The sequence below is a fragment of the Seriola dumerili genome, unplaced genomic scaffold, assembly GCF_002260705.1.
Source record: "Seriola dumerili isolate Sdu_G_001 unplaced genomic scaffold, Sdu_1.0 BDQW01000301.1, whole genome shotgun sequence".
NCBI classification, from domain to species: domain Eukaryota; kingdom Metazoa; phylum Chordata; class Actinopteri; order Carangiformes; family Carangidae; genus Seriola; species Seriola dumerili.
The window spans coordinates 1,042,971-1,063,461 of NW_019174556.1; the positions used below are offsets into that span (position 1 = coordinate 1,042,971).

Below are 20,491 nucleotides of genomic sequence, written 5' to 3' on the forward strand. Positions count from 1 at the left end.
TAAAAACTAAACATTTGGGCATTTATTAAAGCAGAATACATTGCAGATTTGTTATATTAGACATTATTAGTGCATTAGTTTTAGCTCTGTTTACCAAATAAAATGAGTTTATATAATGTCAGTCCAGGATGCTGTCTCACGCTGCTAGTGAAGTGCTGCTATTCTGTATACCCACACACACACACACACACACACACACACACACACACACACACACAAACACACACACTTCCTGGGCTAAACTGTGAAACAAGTTAGCTCTAGCCGTGATAAAAGTCACAAAGGGCGTTTTCATATCTTTACATTCTGTCTGTATAACATAATCTTTTGTACTGGTGCCCTCATCACAATGCCAGTTCGGCTTTGGCTAGCCCTCTGCCAATCGCTCCAGAATGAATTACAGCATTGTTTTGGGATCTGAAAGGCCAAATCACTTCTTAGGAATGAGTGGCCTTGAGCAATTCAGATAGGCAGTCGCGTGATTCATATGATGGCAAGCAAGTGAGTCACTGACACTCAACACCTCAACACTGTTGGTTTATACTTAAGGTGATTCATAACGTGTACACGGATGACATGGAAATATCTGAAAACACACAAACTCAGACACAGGAAAGAAAAATAAAAACACTATTTTCCTATTTGGCTGGATACGATATGTGTGATCCAAGAGTCCGAATGAAAACATTTCTTGGACAATATGTCTTTGTATATAATGAAAAGAGCTGTTTTCTTGTGTGTGTGTGTGTGTGTGTGTGTGTTGGTGTGCATGTGTGTGTGAGAGTTTTTATATCTGCATTCAGAGAAACAGGAGGGGGCAGGAAATATTGCTGAATGGTAAAGCAATGTGTTTGTGCCAGTGTGTGTCTCTGTTTGTTAGATAGAGAGAAAGAAAGAGGAGAGAGAGAGAGAGAGAGAGAGAGAGAGAGAGGGAGAGAGAGAGAGAGAGAGAGGCCCATCCACAGAAGCCTCGGGCTGCAAAGGCTTAACTTCATTTCCTTGGACAGACATAATGGCAGATATTTGCATATCCTATGTACACAAAGTCAGTGGCCAAGTATCTTCTCATCCAAAACACTGCAACCAACCTTGCAACCAGAAGATAGTGATCGTTTCAAAGGCAGCGAAAACATAAATAATTTTTCTTCAACAGGAATAACCAGATGCAGGAGTTAAGTTTTTTCCTGATTTTCCACGCAAGAACAGAAAGGGTCAGTATGGCCTTGATGTGTAACTGTGTATGAAATAATAGTTAAAGATGGTTGGATTAGAGCGTGAAGTTGGCCACCTTTTGCATCAGATCTACAGAGAAGTTTCCACTGGGATCGCTCTAAAAGAAATCTACATTGTGGGTTCTGGCAGAGCTTCATCTGCTTGCAAGGTGCATGGAGAATGGAAGCAGTCAGCTGCCAATACTCAGTATTTTTGTTATTGTCGAAAAATCCAGTAAAAAGACCAAAGCAAACAATGTTTTACTCTGTTTAGTCTCAGTGCTCTCCAACCTCTCTACCCTGTTTGTGGGTCTCACTCCTAAGCCTATTAGCTTCTTACATCTTCATGAATCTTTCAAAATAGGTCGCAAATATATAATTTCATTTAAAAAAAAAGGCTCAGAGCTTTCCTTAAAAAAACTGGGCACCGTAGTTTTGAGCAAACATTACTCAAACTAGCATCGAGAGAGCATTTATTTGAGACTATTCTGTGCTACAGATTAATAAATTTTTGGTGTGCTACACATTATTTAGACTAGGACAGTGTATGTGGCAAGTAAACTACAGTGCTGATGGTCCTGGCAATGAAGGAACATGTCTCTCAGGGCAACAGTGTGACAACAATGGAGGTCTATTTCATGGGAAGTGTTAACATTAAAGGGAAATATGGAACATCGCCAATCTCACTCTTTAATAAAAGATCAATCGCGCATCGCCACACTTGTAGTATTGACCAACTTGAGACTGAAATAATTTGGCCTGTGGCATTCGTCAGGATCATCATTCAATTCATTACATTACATAGAACATCTAAATAGGTATGAGAGAAAAAAATCCAATGGAAAGTGAGTGTTTATGGCATTTGAGAGAGTAAATGTATAGCATGCCACCTCTGACCTCTCTGTCTGCTTAGTTTACTTTAGTTTTTACTTTACTTTAGTTTAGTGACCATGACCACGAAGATAATTCTGTAAAGCTACTATTTTCTGAGGTCAAGAATGAACTTTGACACTCTGTTTACAACCACATGACTATGATCTACAGTCCTTCATGGCTGCATATTGTTTATGTGAATACCCCACCAGCTGCTCACTTAATCATTGTGAGTATGCGATATGAGTTCTCTTTTATGTTTTATTCATTTAACTTTCATATTTTTCTTCTTTTCTTTGTGAATTGTTGTAAAGCCGAACCATGTTGGTCTCATCATAAAGTTGTTTAATTTTAGAATTAAATAAACTCCCGGCAAATCTCTTCTGAGGATAAAAAGCTGTTACTTCCCATAAGGAGAAGTTTAATTTGTCATGATGTTTGTTAGTGAGAGGGAGGAGATTTTCCCCCTCCTTTCTTTGATAAATCATCTCCTGCTTAGATCTCCTGACTGAAACATTCTTCACCTTTGACCTCAGTGGGACCCAGAGGTCATCGTCACTGTGGCAACTAAAACGCAGAACGCTCTCTGTCTTAATTAAAAAACATTATTTACTCAGAGAAAATTTCATTTTCACTACCTTTGACCTCCCTCTTCCTGTTCCTTTCTCCTCCTCGTCCTCCTCCCTCTGTGTTAGTTAACTGTCGACATGCTGGGAAAGCCCAGATCTACTGAAAGACGCCTGCGCTCTTGTGACTATTGTGCCGAGCCTGTCATCTCGGCCGAGGTGGTATGTGTGTGTGTGTAAGAGAGAGAGAGAGAGAGAGAGAGAGTGTGTGTGTGTGTGTGTGTGTGTGTAGCGAGGTTAAGCTCTCACAGAAGACAAAGACACATCCTTCGAGGCTGCTAAGCAACAATGCCGCCTGGTAAAGCCTCATCAGGGCACCGTTTAGCAGAGGATTAGAGACTATTACGCACACATAAACACACACACCCAAAATGTAGCCTCATCAACTCCTTAATTCAAACCCCATACCACTTTAACTCTGGTTTACTGTGTGTGTGTGTGTGTGTGTGTGTGTGTGAGAGAGAGAGAGAGAGAGAGAGAGTGACCTGATGTTCAGTCATCTTTCTCCTCTGAATCAATACTGTTGACTCTCTTTTTCAGAGGAATGATGATGCTGAAGGATTGAGATACAAGTAAATTTCCCTGAACTTCTCTTCCTCTCTCGTTCTCTCGCTCTCTCACACGAACACAGTCTCTGTTTTCTCTCCTGTCTCTCTAAGTGTATTTCCATCCACCTGTTTTTAAGTACAAGTCCAAAAAAAAAAAGGTTTTTATGATACGCAACACCAAAACACACTATGAAATGGTGACTTGGTGAGCTGATCTGAGGGACGTTGGCCAGAAGAGGCCAAGCAGCAAAAAACACACACACACATACACACACACACACAAACACTGTCCCATCAATCTAGCCCCATACTGAAGCATAACCAGACTTTTCAGCTGTGGAAGCGGTGACCCATTCTCTTATCCTCCCATCACCCCATCCCTTCATCAACCCCTCTTTCATCTCTTCCTCTTTCATCTCACTACTGATTTCTGTCCAGCAAAGGGGAGGAGAGAGAGGGAGGGAGAGAGAGAGTAGAAAAAGAGAGAGAGAGCTGGCAGAGGAGAAGAGAGGAGAGCAGGCAAGACAAATGTATTTGTGTAGCACCTTTAGCAAAACACAAAGGTTATGCAGTGTGCAAATACTGTACAGTGCTGGATAGAAAATAAAGTAGTTTTGAAATAAAATATATAGGCCAAATACGCGACATATAACCTACCAGCAACACTTAAGTATTTAAGTAAATTAAATGGGAATAATTTGCTTGCTAAACACTAAGATTTCTAACCTGGTCTTTCATCTTCATAGCTCTGAAATCAAGGTGAGCGATAACCCTCCTCTCCTTGTTGCTGAGGAAAATTTGGTCACCTCCAGTTGTTTACTTTTTTATTTGATTGTCTTAAGATTCATGATCACTAATTGCAACAAGAGAAGAAAGTGGAGAGGGGAGGAAAATCAGTGCACATCAGAAGACACCAGGCTCAGCTTCACACCACATCGCTTTTTTTCACACACCATCCGAATGACATACTACTAAAGGTGTGAGTAAGTGTGTGTGTGTGTGTGCGTGTGTGTGTGTGTGTGTGTGTGTGTGTGTGTTCTGATCTCAGGGTCCAAACTTGTGATTTGCTTGGACGGGGGAACTCTTGGTTGTTGCCCAGTGCAGTGAGGTTTTACTAGCCCATCTTGTTTTACAGAGTCTTTCTAATGAACTGTCTCTGTTTGATCCATTGTTCAAAGTGACTCGCTGCTCTCCTCGTCTCTTTTTCTGTCTCCTGTCTCTTTCTCGGAGCAAACAGTCACAGCTGTGGTCCTCAGTATTACTGTGGTGTGGATACGGTGATCAACAAAAGGACCAAGGGAAACAGGAGGCCCGTCTGTCTGTGTGTGTGTGTGTGTGTGTGTGTGTGTGTGTGTGTGTGTGTTAAGAGACAGACACACAGAGAGAGATAGTTTTTGGGGATATGCCCACCACATGGTGTCTCCAGATGTGTGTGTCTACGTAACCTAATAGAGTCTGGGCCCTGGGGTGTTGGGGGAAGCTGAGTGAGTGAGTGAGTGAGTGTGAGTGTGTGTGTGTGTGTGTGTGTGTGTGTGTGTGTGTGTGTGTGTGTGTGTGTGTGTATGAAATGTGGGAGATGTGGGGTGGAGGGGTGCAGACGCAGGTGTTTTAAATGGGAAGGATGACGAGGACACAGGGGTTTTATAGGAACTCACACTTACTGCTCTCTCTGTTGTGTTTTTGTATCACGTATCTATGTGATGTATTTCAACCCAAACACCATCTCTGTCAAATGGGAATTCTATTCATGTACAACTAACTTGAATGAGCAAATGTATTTTGTAGGAAATACAGTTAATGCCACTCAAATTATACTTTTTTTAAAATCAGCATAGTGAGGAAAAATGATCATTTGAATGCATCTAAAAAATGTCAGTGACAACATTCAACTTTCTTACGGTTATGTTTAGACAAGTTAAAGCACTTTGTTAAGGTTACGGATGACTGACCTTGAGGAGGCAGCATGATGTCGCCTGATCTCCTGCATCTTTGAAATCTTTACATCAAGGACCAGAATATAAATAAGTCTCGAGCTGTGTCCGAGATCAGTCCCTTCTTCGCTCATTCACTACTCCCTTTATAATAGACACTAAATAATTCACTCTCTAGTGAGCGTTTAATCCAGATTTCAGACACTTATGAGTCATCACCACATTGCATCATCGCTCACAGGTGTAGAGTCACAGGAGGGTAATTTTTTTCATCTACAAAACGCAATGCATTGTGGGATTATTGGCAGAAAGTAGTGTACATGTCAAAGCTGAAATTTAAACATATCTGGTGTTGTATTGACTGCTGTACTGTCCAGTCTGAATTCTAATCAAACAAACTAAGGAAAATAAAAAAAAAACAACAACAAAAGTTTAATGCGCCAATTGTTCTATTTCATGTGTTTTTCTATTGTTCGACAAATCATCATAATTCATTTATCCTCTGTTTACTACATGATTCTTCCAAAGTGTGACACAGGCTGTAGCTTTTTTTTATGTTTTTTGTGCATTAACATGAATGTCATTCCCTCCCCTATTATCATGCGTAACTTTATAGATAAAGAAGTGATGATAATGCAGTACACACATTGAATTCCTCAGATATGGTAATGCAGTGTTCTGAGCGGGGCGGATGGCATGCAGCAGATGACAGAATGCGCATTAACAAACATTAGACACTCGAGACTTGACCTGGACGTGCAAAAAAATGATTTGTGAGCAACTCTGTCTCATTCTCATGTTGAACAAACTACATCAAGCTAAACTAAACTAAAAGCTTGTGGTTCTGGTTAACACCGATTTTAAAACATAAGACTGAACACAATGACATTTTCCACATCCAAGACGTAAACTAAATGTACATTTAACACTAAACTTAACACAGCATGGATGTATCCCCAGTCTCTGGAGTAAATGTCACACTTCCTTGTTTTAAAAAATAAAAATTTTGCAGGTAGACATAATTCAGGCAGAAAGTATGTCTCTTTTAAAATCTATGGCATGTCTCACACCTGACCTCAGCCCAGTTTAATTCAACCTTCAAAACCCTAAACCACCATACTGAGCAAAGGTTGAACACATACAGCACATGCTCACACGCATATACACATTTTCCAAGCCCCAAAAAAGTGAAAACATAATTTTCATAATAGCAGGTTGAGCAAGTGTTCATTTATAGCAGTACTGTCGCAAAAACCAAACCAAAGTCGGTCCAGTTCGCACATATCTTCTGACCTCAATATAAAACTTAACAGGATTCCACTTCAGAGGTTCTCAAGGGTTTCTTGTTGTGTTTTCTAAAAATACAAATGCACTGTAGGGGGTGTAGAAGGAGACATAAAATTTAATATTGACCAAACAGCCCTAAATCATATTGGCTTAGCCTCACGGTTGTCATTCATTCTGAATGACTTCCATACGTCTCACAAATCTGCTTGTAGTTTTGTGGCTGCAACGGCACCAACTTGGCAATTTCCTTTTGCATTATCATTTAGCAATTTCCAGAGTTGTGTTTCTTTTTCTGTCTACTGTGTATTTCATATAGTACTATATTTCACTGGAAACATGTATGTGATTAGCAGACTTTCTCCTAAACACACACACCTGAAGAGCTCGAGCACATACACACACACACACACACACATATGCACTAATACCACACACACACACACACACACACACACACACACACACACACACACACACACACACACACACAGAGGCCTCTTGTCTGCGACAGCTGAGCAGAGAGCAGTATATCCGAGTTGTATTTTTACCTCGGCCCACACGCTGAGCAAAATGCCAACTCTTGGCCTTGAGAAACTCACACACGCACACACTCGCTCAAACACATACGCACATGACAGACGCACACCCTCAGACACGACAGGTCAAGACCAGCCAACCACCGTAGCGGCCGCAGAACATAAACAACTTTCACACACTCTGTGAATCATCTGAGCATTTCAATATTGTTTTAGATAAATATATTCAGCCACATATATAAATATATGGAACCATAATTATTCCCTGAGACCACAAATAACCATGACGGGAAGTTAGTTCCCACAGTTTGAGCAGCGTTGCAGCCCAGCCCTGCAGTACTGGAAATCCACAGCTTGGTTTACAGTACAGACGGCCGGGCTGAGAGTGAAGAGTGGAAGGTGCTTGACGACAACAAACAGCGGTTCGTTGGTTTCAATGCAACCTGGAACATTTATGTTCTGTAACTAAAACTATTTTTTGCCTGTGAAACACAAAACGTAACTTCAGAAGAGAGACCTGTTTCTACGCTTCACTGCTTATACCTCCCTTGGTCTGTCGTGCTCACTTTCTCCTCTCCATCCTCTCACACACTCACATACACACACACACAAACACACACGCGCACACACTCCCAGTGGGCAGCAGCTGTTGGAGTGCTAATCTCCATTAGCTACTGAACTGGCTTCTATGGAGAGGGCCATGTAAAATCTGTTCACTCACTCCTCTCACTCCTTCATCCAAGTAAAACACCACGGCTGCATCACTGAGAAAACCAGATATTCTTTCCTCCGTGATACAGTGTCTGTAACATATTTCAGCATGCCATTTGAAGTCACAGTCAATACGCTGTTCACACAAACACACCTCTGCGTGCACCAACAATTCATCTGAACGACTTCTTTGCAGTGTTCTCGTTAAGCAATACACAAGAGAAATTAAAAATATTTCAGTTACCAATGCAGAGGAATTGAGTGATGATAGGAAAAGAGAAATAAAAACAGGACTTACAGTCTGTAAAGCTTCGTTGTTCCCAGGAAAAGCAGCTCAGGAAAGACTGCCAGATTATTCCGATTCAGGCGCCTGGAAAAACACAGCATAAATTAGAGAATAAACTCTACCTAGCCCCTTCCAGACAGTATGGGTAAAGCGGTTACATGTGTGTATAATTAGCTTTTTAAAGTTAGATTTGTATTTCCTGATCATCATATCAAATTATGGTATGTTATTTTGATTTTAATGCAATTCAGTTTAGTTAGAGGAAGTATTATATAAGATACATATAAGAATTGGGAGATTGATGGAGACACTTTCAAAAACACACACATGTTCATGGACGGATTCTCGAAAAAAAAAACAGACTCCAGGTTACCCTTGATTTAAGGGGTACAACATGGCTGCCAGACAAACAGTGAACTCGAGAAGGACGAAGGGAAGGCGGGGAGAAAGACGAGAGAAGGGGTTCGGATGAAGGGAAGGGGGGGACTTTTTTTTTTAACCACAAAGGCGGAGGAGAGGAGACGATGTGGGAAAAACAAACAGGCAGTCTGGCCGGGCTACCGAATGTGTGAAAAGGACCCCACTGAGTAAACAAGGCCCTCACAGGGGAAGAACTCACAACAACCCGTCATCACACACACACACACACACACACACACACACACACATACACACACACACACACACACGCACGCACACACACACACACACACACACACACACACACACACACACAAACAGAGGAGTTGAGAGAACTCGGGTGAGTTTAATAATCTGGGTGCGATCATTTAACCCTGGTTGAGTGGAGTGAAGAGGTTTGTGTGCCAGTATGTGTTGGTGTGTGTGTGGTTGTGCCTTGATGTGAGTCAGAGAGTGAGGCAACTGAGTGACACAATGAGAGACAGGCTGCTGAAACAGTTTAACCCTGACACACACACACACACACACACACACACACACACACACACACACACACACACACACACACACACACACACACACACACACACATTGACAGGCACCATGACGTTGCTGTGCTGGCTGCTACAGGAGACGAATGATGAAGAGAGGGAAGAAGAAAGGAAAAACAGTAGGGGAGTGACGTCAGACTAATAAGAAACATGCGAAAGCCCTGATACTTCCTGTATGATTTACACATATAAACACATTAATTAATCCCAGAAACACCACAAAAAAAACACTCAAAAATGTCACCAACTCCATTCAAAACTCCAAACGCCTCTCTTTAATTCTCTCAATGACTTTTTCTGTCTTTCACCTCTCTTTGCTGCACTATATACCGCGGTGGACTCTCCTTAAATAACGTCAACCCCTCTGTGTCCATCTTCCACCCACAAGTGCACAAGTATATGAACGCGCTTGCGCACATGCACACACATTCACACTCCACAGTTACATCAGAGGCCACTTAAATATTTAACATCCCGCAGAAATGATGTCTCTGAATTATTCACTCCTCTTCCGTTAACGCCGGCTCAGGCGGCTAAGAGCCCCACGTGGTCCCGCGGAGAGGTCCACTCCCCCTGCGGGTCCTGCCCAGCCATGAGCACCCGTTAGTGGGCTAGACCTCCCCTGGGAGAGTGCATGGACTGGTGCTGGAGGTGGGGAGGAGGAAGGAGGACAGAGAGGGGGTATGATCTCATCCTCTTAAAATAGATGCAATGCTGTCAGACTAGGAGACTGAGAAAATGAAGTAAAGATCAAAACCAGTCTGGTTCCTCTGCATTTAAATGCACTTTAAATCTGATTATCACCTTAACCATTATATATTGCTAGTTTTAGATCTATAATCAAAGTAACCCAAGAGAGATGGTTTATTAGGCAATGAAATTAAATTTAATTATCCTGCACACTGCATTCCTTTGTGTTTTGATCACATGCATCACAAAGGTCATAAACAAATGCTATTTTGAGATATATTTCTTATGCCTGTTACTTTTGTTGCTCATCTGATTGATAAAGAAATATCAATATTATAAGCAGCTTTGCAAATAATACGGGTCATGATGAGAAGTTTCAAATCCAACTGGGGGGGACAGTCAGAGAGAGCAGACCACCGAGGCCAATGTCAAACACCATACACCAGGCTTCAGAGAAAGAAATTCAAATTCGGATCTGCCCCAAAATGCAATGGGTTGTTCCTTGGCCCATGCCCCATCCCTCCACCAGCTTTGGTGCAAATCTGTTCAGTACTTTTTCCGTGATCCTGCTGACAAATAAACAAACACGGGTGAAGATATGAACCTCCTTGGCAGAAATATTTAAGTCCATCTCTCACCCTGTTGGCAACCACTAGAGCTGCAACTATTCATTTTTATTATAAATCTAGTGATTATTTTACAGCTCAAGCAATTCATCTCTTAGTCTCTAAAACGTCTCAGAGCCCAAGGTTACATCTTCAGTGACATCAACTGTTTGTTTTTTCTACTGACAGTCCAAAATCCCAAATCCTTAATTTACCATTTACATAAAATAGAAAGAAAATCAAAACCAGTCTTTTGAAAAGCTGGAACCAGAGAATGTTTGGCATTTTGGTTTGACAAAGGACAAACAGATAATCGACAATCAAAATTGTTGCAGATCCATCAAATACTCATTTCAGTTCTAGCTCTCACATAATGTGAAGAGCAGATGTGCAGAAATGTTGATTTATTAAACTTAAAATATAAAGCTGCATCATTTTTATTAGTGTCCCAACTCACTGTGATAGACACCACACAACTATCAAACACCTCATGTAAACTTTGAGTATATTTGTGTGAAGTAGAGGTGGAAATTGTGAATTACTTTGGTGATTTAAATTGTTTTGTTCGGTTCAGTTCAAAGGTTTGCAGTGACTGACTATGTAGTTTGTTTGAATTTCTCTGGGCTACAGTAAGTAATCGTAGCAACAAGTTAAAGGTAAAGCTATGGAGCAATGTTTTATGCGTGGGCTCCTGTGTTGTTTGCTCATGCATGTGACTGATGCAATGGTTTCACACCCTTCCAGTTATCAACAGGTGGTGGTAACGTATGAAGAAATGCAGGAATGCCTGCATTGGCTAGACCTCATGGATACAACACAACTTCTGTTTGATTACAAGAAAACATCTTCAACGCATTAACATTCATAGTGCAGTAAAATTTAGTGCTGCTGATTCTGTCTTCAGTTCAGAAGTACAATCAGTCTTTTCCTGGTTCATTCTGCTCAGTCCAACACAGGACCTATGCAGCAAATGTTGATAAGGGTGATAGCTCATCAGCCAAATACAGTAGTTGCAAGAGAATAATCAAATCCTGATACTTTCTGTGGCTTTTGTGTTCTTGCAGAAAGATTTTAACACATTGATAAAATGTATCTTACAGCTTAGCTCTACATCACCAGTGATTTAACTGACAGTGGCCTGGAGCAAATCGTTAGTTCAGTGTGAAGATTCAGTGTTAGAGATGTCTTTGTACATTTACTGAAGACCTCTGATGTTATTGACTGCTTCTTCAAATAATCTTCAGTCATCTGTAGTGCTTTAGTGGTTTGATTCTGAAGGAATGTAGCATTCAAAGCCTTACGTACGTGTGTGTGTGTGTGTGTGTGTGTGTGTGTGTGTGTGTGTGTATATTGTAAACAGCCTCAGAGTACTTCCACAGTCGTGTCTCATTAGTCAAAGTCTGGCTGAAAGTGAATGAAGACTGAGTCGCCAGTGGTCTGAGGTGTGAGAGTTACTCCACCAAGCTAATGTCACACTGCAGCGTGGTGATAATCCCTGCAGTCATAAACAGATGCTAGAGGGCCACAAACCGCACTGTAAACACACACACGCGCGCACATACACACACACACACACACAAACACACACACACACACACACATTTCCACAAACACGTAAAGTGTGCCAAATCTTTGTACATACGCACATGCATAACCACACAAATATAAAAGACAGACACACACAGTCCTAACACCCAGGAGCCTCGTAGATGTGTAGTACTACAGGCTCGCAGGCTCTGGCTGAAAAGGAAATAACAAACCACCTCAGAAACCAATTATTACTCCACTGATGCAACTGCTGCCATAATACACATTTTTCACTAGACAATCTGTCACACACACACACAGACACAGCACATATAATGTAAATGTATGTTACTACGTAATATAGTATTTACTATATATAATATATACATATATATATATATATATATATACACATATACATATATACATACATACACATACACAATGCTGTTACTGTTACCATAGTTATAACTCAAACCCTGTGTGTGTGTGTGTGTATGTGTGTGTGTGTGTGTGTATCTACTCCAGCAGTTCATGTACTTGGTTCACTGTATCTAAAGTGAACTAAAGCCCATCATCCACCAAAGGTTTACACACTCTAATCTGATTTGTTATTTAAACACTAATGACAGATAACATCTCTGCCCTAAAACACAGTCATGAAGAAATCCAGTCTTCTCGCCTGACCTGTAAATTCCTTTGCTATCACCAAAAATCATTCAAATTCAGCAGTCTTGGAGAGCTTCACCTCCAAACTTTGAGCTAACTGGTGTTTACCAACAAACATAACAAATGTTGGCTGCTGCAGAGCGCAGCACAGACAGGCAGGGACCTGGTGAAATCCATCACAAATGACTTTTTAGACAGAACTGCTGTGGTGAAATTGGTTTTTTGTGTGTCTTCACAGCGCAGATAATTTCAAGCTCTGCTGCTCAATAAAAATGAAAAGAAAAAAAATTGAAACTTTGCCCTGAAATGATCAGTGAGAACAATGTTATCACTCACAGGCTTTAGAACTAATCATCTAATACTAATCCAGGGCTTTTCTTTGAAATCCATATCCTGCTATCTGGGATCAGTGCTACAATTATCTTTTGCTATTCAGATTGTCCACATATATTACAACATAATCACTTGGTTTGAGAATTCATTATCTAGTTTGTAATCACTCTTGATAGACACATCTCACTACCTGTAATCACTTTTACAATTATTCATTGCCATTGAAATTATCTTTGACATTGTAATCATTCAATTACAGGCTAATTATCTAAGGCTTTATCTCACTGCTGTTCTTTGAAATCATTCTCTCTATACCTGTAATTACTGTTTTGTTTCTCTCTGCATCTCTGTGCCTGTTATCTCCTTTAATCTCACAGAGATGGAATTGGATAGAGGCTATAAACCAGTCAAATGTGAGAGAAGGATAAGAGGATCAGGATCTCCTCTTTCCTGTTCTGCACCCACAGGGAGAAGGCGAAGAATGTGTGACATTCCTATATGCACAGGACAACAGAGAGAGAGAACGAGATGGGTGGGTATGGAAGAAAAACATGAGGAGAGGCTGAAGTATGAATGAAAGAAAGACAGAAGGCGTGAGAGGGTGTGAGGGGGGCAAAATCCAGATAAAACCAGTACTGACAGAGCAGCCTTGCGTAAGTAAATGCGCATGCATGAATGTATCCATACCCATGCATGTGTTTACGTATGTGCACGTGTGTGTTGTGACATGCCCATCTCCTCCACACCTCCTTCAGCCACCTACCCCTCCTCCATACCCCCCAGCTACTGCCCCACACCTGACCCCGCCCTGCCCAGCCCTGCAGGGCCTGTCGCAAAACAGGATCAGAAGGGGAACCGTTTTCCACCCCGGTGGGGGGCAGTCACTGTGGATCCGTCAGCCCAGCTTAGGGCCCTCTCCTCTGGGCAGCGGTGCCCAGCAGGCCCCTTCCAGCCCCCCCCCAGAGGACGGAGGCCTTTGAAATGAGCCCCCAGACTCCAGACTCCGGAGACGTGCCTTTGTTCGGCGGCTGCGGGGGGGCATTGATGACTGACTCCATCTTTGTGTTTGTGAACATGCCACGCTACAGACGCTGAATTACAGTTGAAAACCCTTGCGAGGACAACAGAAAACAGTCACGTTGTGTCAGAAAGTTAGCTGCTGTCAAAGGTGTTTGTTGCCATCAGAGACAAGACAGAGCGAAAGAGACGACAAAACAAGCATGTGTAGTCTGACAGTAAATGTCTAAGACTTCATCTGCTATTGCTGTTTACTGAATAGCCTACATTATAAGTGCAAGTGTGTGTTGAAGCCACCATTTCTTTGTACAGAGGGTAATAAGTATCAAAGTTTCCTGTCAAAGCCGCACCATAAGCAGTAATATTGACCTCTTTGTCCACAGCTCTGGGCAGGAATTCCCAGAACTGCTTAGCTGGACAGAACCCAGTATTGGTTTCATGAGAAACACGAGCAGATTCCCTATAGTGGTCTACAGAGCTGCTCTCGCTGTCAACAAAGAGCAGCTATAGTGCAGCAGACAGCGGCAGGCATGGCACGATCCTTTTCATCCTGAAGACTCCTGAAAAAAATGACCCAAAACAGCTATCAAAAAGATGAACTACCTTCATTTGATTTACTACTGTATGTATATCTGTGTATGTGCACAGGTGGAGAATGGAGGTATGTCTGTGTGTTTATGTCAACGTGTGTGTAAGCAGCGAGGACTTTTATGTGCCTTTAATTAAAAGCTTGTCTCTAAACCTCCTCAGACTCGGTCACAGTCTGCTGCATTCCAGCGTGTCACCGGCTGGCAGTCAGGCCACATAACACACAAACACACATACATATATGGACAGCTAACACATCAACCGAAGCTGACAGTCGACACAATGGACATATCAGCAGTCAGGGGTCCACGTCCCCCTTCTGTCTTGCTCCCTCTCAGACTACCAAGACTTAATTATGCCATAACCGCCTTAGGGTTGGATGCTGAATACCAGCGATTCCAGGCCAGCGCCGTAACAACCTCTGGCCGCTCCTCAGTCGATGCCCTGTGACTCAATCTTAAAATCTTTCTCTTGGACATAGCTTCACATCCTGACAGTCAGGTTCAATGATTATGGAGACATAGAGTGGTGACAAATTAAAGGAAAAGTCTGACTAATTGAGTACAGAAACATAATAAATGCTTCAACAGAAGGCACGAGGGGTCACAGAAGGGATTGAGTTTGAAAATGATGCAATAACTTGTAGGAAACTTTGGACAGATGTGTTTAGGTCCTTTTTTTGTACAACTTCAGGCAGTCCAAGACAAATGTTGGACAATGATGAAAGAAATGGGGTGATTTTTCTTTTTTCTTCTTTTCTTTTTTGTCCTCAATCCAAAACAGTGAGTCCTAGATGACACTTTAGACATATCCACCCATGGCTGATTTAAAGATTTGGCAGCTAAAGATAGCCTGCGTCAAAACTCTGGCAGCGTCAGAAATTTAGGATTTAATTCCCTCAATGTGCCCACGGCTGCAACTCATGTCTACGCTGGTCGATACAACATTGTTAGCTTCATCTTTTAATAATATTACAAAAAAAAAACAAAAAAAAAAGGAACAATGACCTGAGCTTGTTTCAGTTCTGCTGCATTTTAAAACACAAGAGCACAAATTGATGACATATCTCCGCCAGCACTGTTCATCACTACATGCAGTGTCACAATTCACCAGGTCTTCAAAGCACAATCTGACATGCTCAAAATTGATATCATACTGTCTGACGCAGATTGCAGCCAAGATTTTATTAAACCCATCTCACGTGGCGTGACACGCAATGCACCTGCAACATCGCTGTTACCGCACAGAGTGTCAGGGCCTTTGAAGGGCGCTCTCTACCTTCATCATATATCTTTTGGAAGAAGCGTGTTCATCCCTCCAGTAGAGCTAACATTACATTATTAAGATGCTTTATGTTGGTTTTCGTCACTCGCTCATTCATCACCCGTCTGTATATTTCAAAGTGCATGCACCTATGTGAAAATGAAAATCTGCGTCTGCTTGGCACATTTTTGTGTATGGATGCTTTTGAGGAGAGGCATCCTGAAATACTCCAAAGAGAGAAAATGTGTTAAGTGATAAAATGATGACTGCTTCGACAAAATAAAGTTACTCACAGTCTCTCCAGCTCCTTCAGGTCCTGGAAGGCTCCTCTCTCGATTGTGGTAATTTTGTTCTCCATTAGCTGCCTGAAAGAGAAACACCAGGAGAGAGTGAGAGAATGGGAAGACTGGACAGAAAAAAAAAGAGAAGAGCGTGAAAAAAAAAGAGAGTGATAGAGAGACACATAGAGCGTGAGAACTGACGGAGTGATTTGTGCGATGAAACCGTGAGAGGCCAAAGAAAAGGAGAAAGATGGCTGGATGGGGCCACAGATAAGAGAGAGGAGAGGAAGAGAAGGTGAAGGAGAGTGAGATAGGACACAAGAGAGGCAAAGAGATGGGAGAGGAGAGGAGGGGGGGGGGGATGGAGAAGATAGGTGACAGTGGGTGTGAAAAAAAGAAGAAGAAACAGATTGGTGGAGATGGAAAGTGATAGACTGTTGAAACAGCGAGAGAGAGAGAGAGAGAGAGAGACAATCAGCAGCGGGTCGATAGAGCCCCAGAATTGACTTTAAAACTGGCCCATCAGTTGGACAGCGACTCATCTATCATCCAATTTATTCTCTATCTAACCACATAGCTGTGACTACTCATTCACTTACACTAGCACAACTCCACCAGGAGCAGTGTGCTGACCAAGCCAAGCGGCCACACAAACACAAACACACACACACACACACACACACACACACACACACACACACACACACACACACACACACACCTTCATACGCTGTGTGGCCTGAGCTCATGATAAAAAGGAAGGTACACACACATACAAGCTGATATAACTGGCTGAGACATTGAAATTAGGGCTGCAGCGTACAATGATTTTCATTACTGACTGATCTGATGATTTTTTTTTTTTTTTGAAATGTCAAAAATGGTGCTAGAGGGGCTTCACAATTCCCCTGTGCCCATAGTTATGTCTTCAAAATGCTTGTTCCGACCAGCCAACAGTATGAAACCCAAAGGTGTTTAACTGAATCTCATGTATGATGAAAATAAGCAGTATATCCTCACAATGGAGCTGCAGGAACCGGGGATTCGTTTGTTGTTGTTGTTTTCAAATCGACTAATCGACTACTTGTCGCATCTCTAATTGAAAATGTTCGCGCGTGTGTGTGAGTGCACTCGGGTAGACGTGAACACACAGGAAACAGCGTGAAGACTGGAGCACACACATGCATAAACACACACACGCACGCAAACACACGCACACACAATTAAGGACATAATCTCTGGAGGAATTCCAACAATGTGTATTCCCTGCCATTCACTTTTAGCTGATGAACAGCACACACACACACACACACACACACACACACACACACACACACACACACACACACACACACACACACACACACACACACACAATAACGGCAGGCTATCCCTGTCCCACCAGCGTTGGTGCAGGCGAGCTCTTTACCTGGATTCATCCCAGGTGAGAAACCTGTTCTTACTTGACTCTCTCTTTTCCTTTCCTTCCACCCTTCCCTCCTTCCCAGCTGCATTCCTCCCGCAGCGGTTACACCTAATGACCGCTATCTCTTTCCCTCTTTGCCCTCCATCACTTCCTCGCCAGCGCGTTAATCACTCCAGCACATGGGCCCCGGGGCCCTGTGGTTAAAATAAGCCCCTCCTGACACTTCCACTGGCAGATTAACACGACAGCATTAACAGGTGCCACTGCTTTTCTGTTCAGACACACATACAGGCTCGATGGATCCACCGCTTCCCACGACTAGACGGTGCAGTGCTGCATGCGGCAGCTCCAGGGCTGGATGGGCCTGATGCCGAACAGCCAGGAAACAGTTAAAGCCGTGTGTGTTGTATAGTGTTTTTTTTTTTTTTTTTAGGGGGTGGGGTGGGGTGGGGTGGGGGGAAGAAATGCAAGGTGCTGCTTGTCAGAGCTGTACGTGAGAGTATTTTTATTTTCGCTTAAATGAGGAGAGAAAAGAAAGGAGAAAATAAAACAGATAAAAAGCCACTTACAACACTCGCAGATGCCTCAGTCCTGCAAAATCCGTCTTGGTGATTTTAGTGAGGTTGTTTGCATTCAGATCCCTAGACGGAGAAATGGGCAAAGAAGACAATGTCAGTACATGAGATTGATATGGTAATAAAACAAGGACAAAGCAGGTGAGCAGGTCTGCTGAACAGATTTTTTTTTTTGTTGAAACTTGATGTGGCGGGGCCAGTGCAGAATTTGTCATTTGAGCTGCTGCTGTTGCGCTATACTGGGTAAATTTTAATTTCATGAAGGGGTCTTTGCCTAATAAAATACGACCTTTTCTTTTTAAAACTCAAAGCCACTTGTGCAAATCCGTTTTTGATTAACTTGCTGGTCTCCAGACAAACCGATGTGGTCTACGGAGGCTGTGCTAATGCAACAGTGCGAAACCACCAACACAACCACAGCAGTGCCCCTAACTTCAGCTCCGCGATCAGCACTAACATGTCCTCACATCTCACACAAGCAATTACAAATCTAGTGGGGTTTTTTATGATCAGTTTTATTTAGGTGAAAGCAGCGTGAGTCTAAAGTGTAGTTGTTTTTTTTTTTTTTTTTGACATGTTAGTTCAAATGTAAAGCTCTGTGCTGTTAAGATGCGGTCCCCATGGAAAAAAAACCCTCTTAATATGCTGTCAGCATTCAGTTTAGGAGGATGAAATGTACAAATGTAACATCCAGAGTTTTAATCACAATTTTAGGAACAGTATAAGATCATAAAAAACACTGCTGGCGATATCAAACACCAGACAATGTGATGAAATTGCCGTAAACTCTTTAAACCCCTCCAGAAAATCACAGCTTTATCAAAAACACCTTAAGTAGGATAAGGTTAGTGCACAGTTGTTACTCAGCATTATTCACACACACAGAAATAGGTCATATTCTAGTGATTTTCCTTGTGAAAGGTGTCCAGATTGTTGGGACACCTGGGTTGCGCAGATAAAATCCAAACTGCGCTGTAGGGGCTTTCACCCCTCGGTACTTACAGTCTCTCTGTGTTGCGGGGTATGTTCCTAGGCACGCTGCGGAGCCCTTGGCCGTGACAGTCCACTGTAGTACCGGTGCAGGAACACTGGGCCGGGCAGGGCTGGCCGTCCGCTCCGCTGGACAGGACCAGGACCAGAACAGCCACCAGCAGCCCTAGTGCAGTCGCCGGGGAGCGGCCAGGGCCAACGGGGCTCGGAGCTCCCACCATCACTGCGGCAAGTGGGGGCCAATATGAGACCCACAAAAACACTGAGAAAATACAAGGGCGTTAAAAAAATAAAAGCCCTGAAATCCCTGAAAGAGCTCACCAAACTCTGCACGCAACGGGATGCCGTCCTCCTTCTCGCTGTCCTCCCTTTTTTCAGACGTGCGTTTCTGAAATTTCTCGTTCTGAATTTACATTTGGGTCTTCTTAGAGGGGCTACGATGTGTGGAGGCTGTGAGCCGGGAGTTTGGTCCCCCTGGGCAGGGAGAGGGGAGGTCGACGAGGCGGTGGACCGGCTCTCTCGCTGCGCTACAGCGGCGCAAACTTCCACATGTCCCCGGCATGCGGTGCCCAAATCCCCCCGGTGCGTGTTGTGTGTCTGTGTATGTAAATGTGAGTGCGCGGAACCAAGCCAGTGAAGCACTTCGATCCTTGACCTGATCCAGAGAAACACACTCTCTCACACACACTTTAGTGCGTGCACACACACTCCAGGTGAGGCTGTCTTGGTGGTTATTAATTCACAACACGCGTCCGGCGAGGAAGCAGCGGCTGCGCTCGGTTTTCCCCAAAGCTCAGCAGAGGTCACCGTGGTGGAGATTTATTGATTCCGATCATATATCAATTGCCGGTCAGTGGCAAGGGTGTAGGCAATGTGAGTCAGGAAAAAAAAGCCCCGTGAAAGACCAGCGCGCAATACTATAATCCAACTCTGCGTGGTGCGTCAAAGCGCTGCTCCCGAGAGTGTGTGATAGGGAGAGAGAGAGGGAGAGGGAGAGAGCAAGAGAGGGAGAGAGCGAGAGCGAGAGAGAGAAAGAGAGAGAGAGAGAGAGAGAGACAGACGGGAGCGGGCACGTCTGCTACTGCGTCTATCCAGGCAACTCTCTCTCTCTTTCTTTCTCTCTGTCTTTCTCTCTCCCTCTCTTTCTCTCTCTCTCACACACACACACACACACACACACACACACACACACACACACACACACACACACACACACACACACACACGCACGCACGCACGCACGCACACACGCACGCACTGCGTTTTCCCTCAAGGTAGCAGCAGGTTTCCAACTGGCCGTCTGTCAAACAGCAACAGTTTGGTCTCGGAAGGGGACTCTCATTCTCACTGCAGTGTCCCGGTCACCTGACGCCTTATTTCTCTGGCCTCAGGAAGGCGACAGAGCTTCTTATTGAAATCTGGTGTGGAAAATAGCGGAGACCCCATCTGATTCTTCAATTTCCACGGCTGAAGAAAGAATGAAGTGCCGCATTTATTACATACCCCTGTCGTTGCTCTTTTGCAGTTATAGTCCCCAGTGTTCAGTT

General features: G+C 43.2%; 1 protein-coding gene across 1 annotated transcript in view; it reads right to left on the reverse strand.

Moving 5' to 3' along the window:
- The window catches only part of slit2 (slit guidance ligand 2), a 93,179-nt gene extending 74,012 nt beyond the window's left edge, over positions 1-19,167 (reverse strand). Inside the window, exons 1-4 of the mRNA XM_022758483.1 lie at positions 18,957-19,167; positions 17,949-18,020; positions 15,966-16,037; positions 8,022-8,093 (exon numbers count right to left, since the gene is read on the reverse strand). Coding sequence (XP_022614204.1) covers positions 8,022-8,093; positions 15,966-16,037; positions 17,949-18,020; positions 18,957-19,165 — 425 coding nt within the window. The 5' untranslated portion in view covers positions 19,166-19,167. The remainder of the gene's footprint in view (positions 1-8,021; positions 8,094-15,965; positions 16,038-17,948; positions 18,021-18,956) is intronic.
- Positions 19,168-20,491: the final 1,324 nt, after the last annotated feature.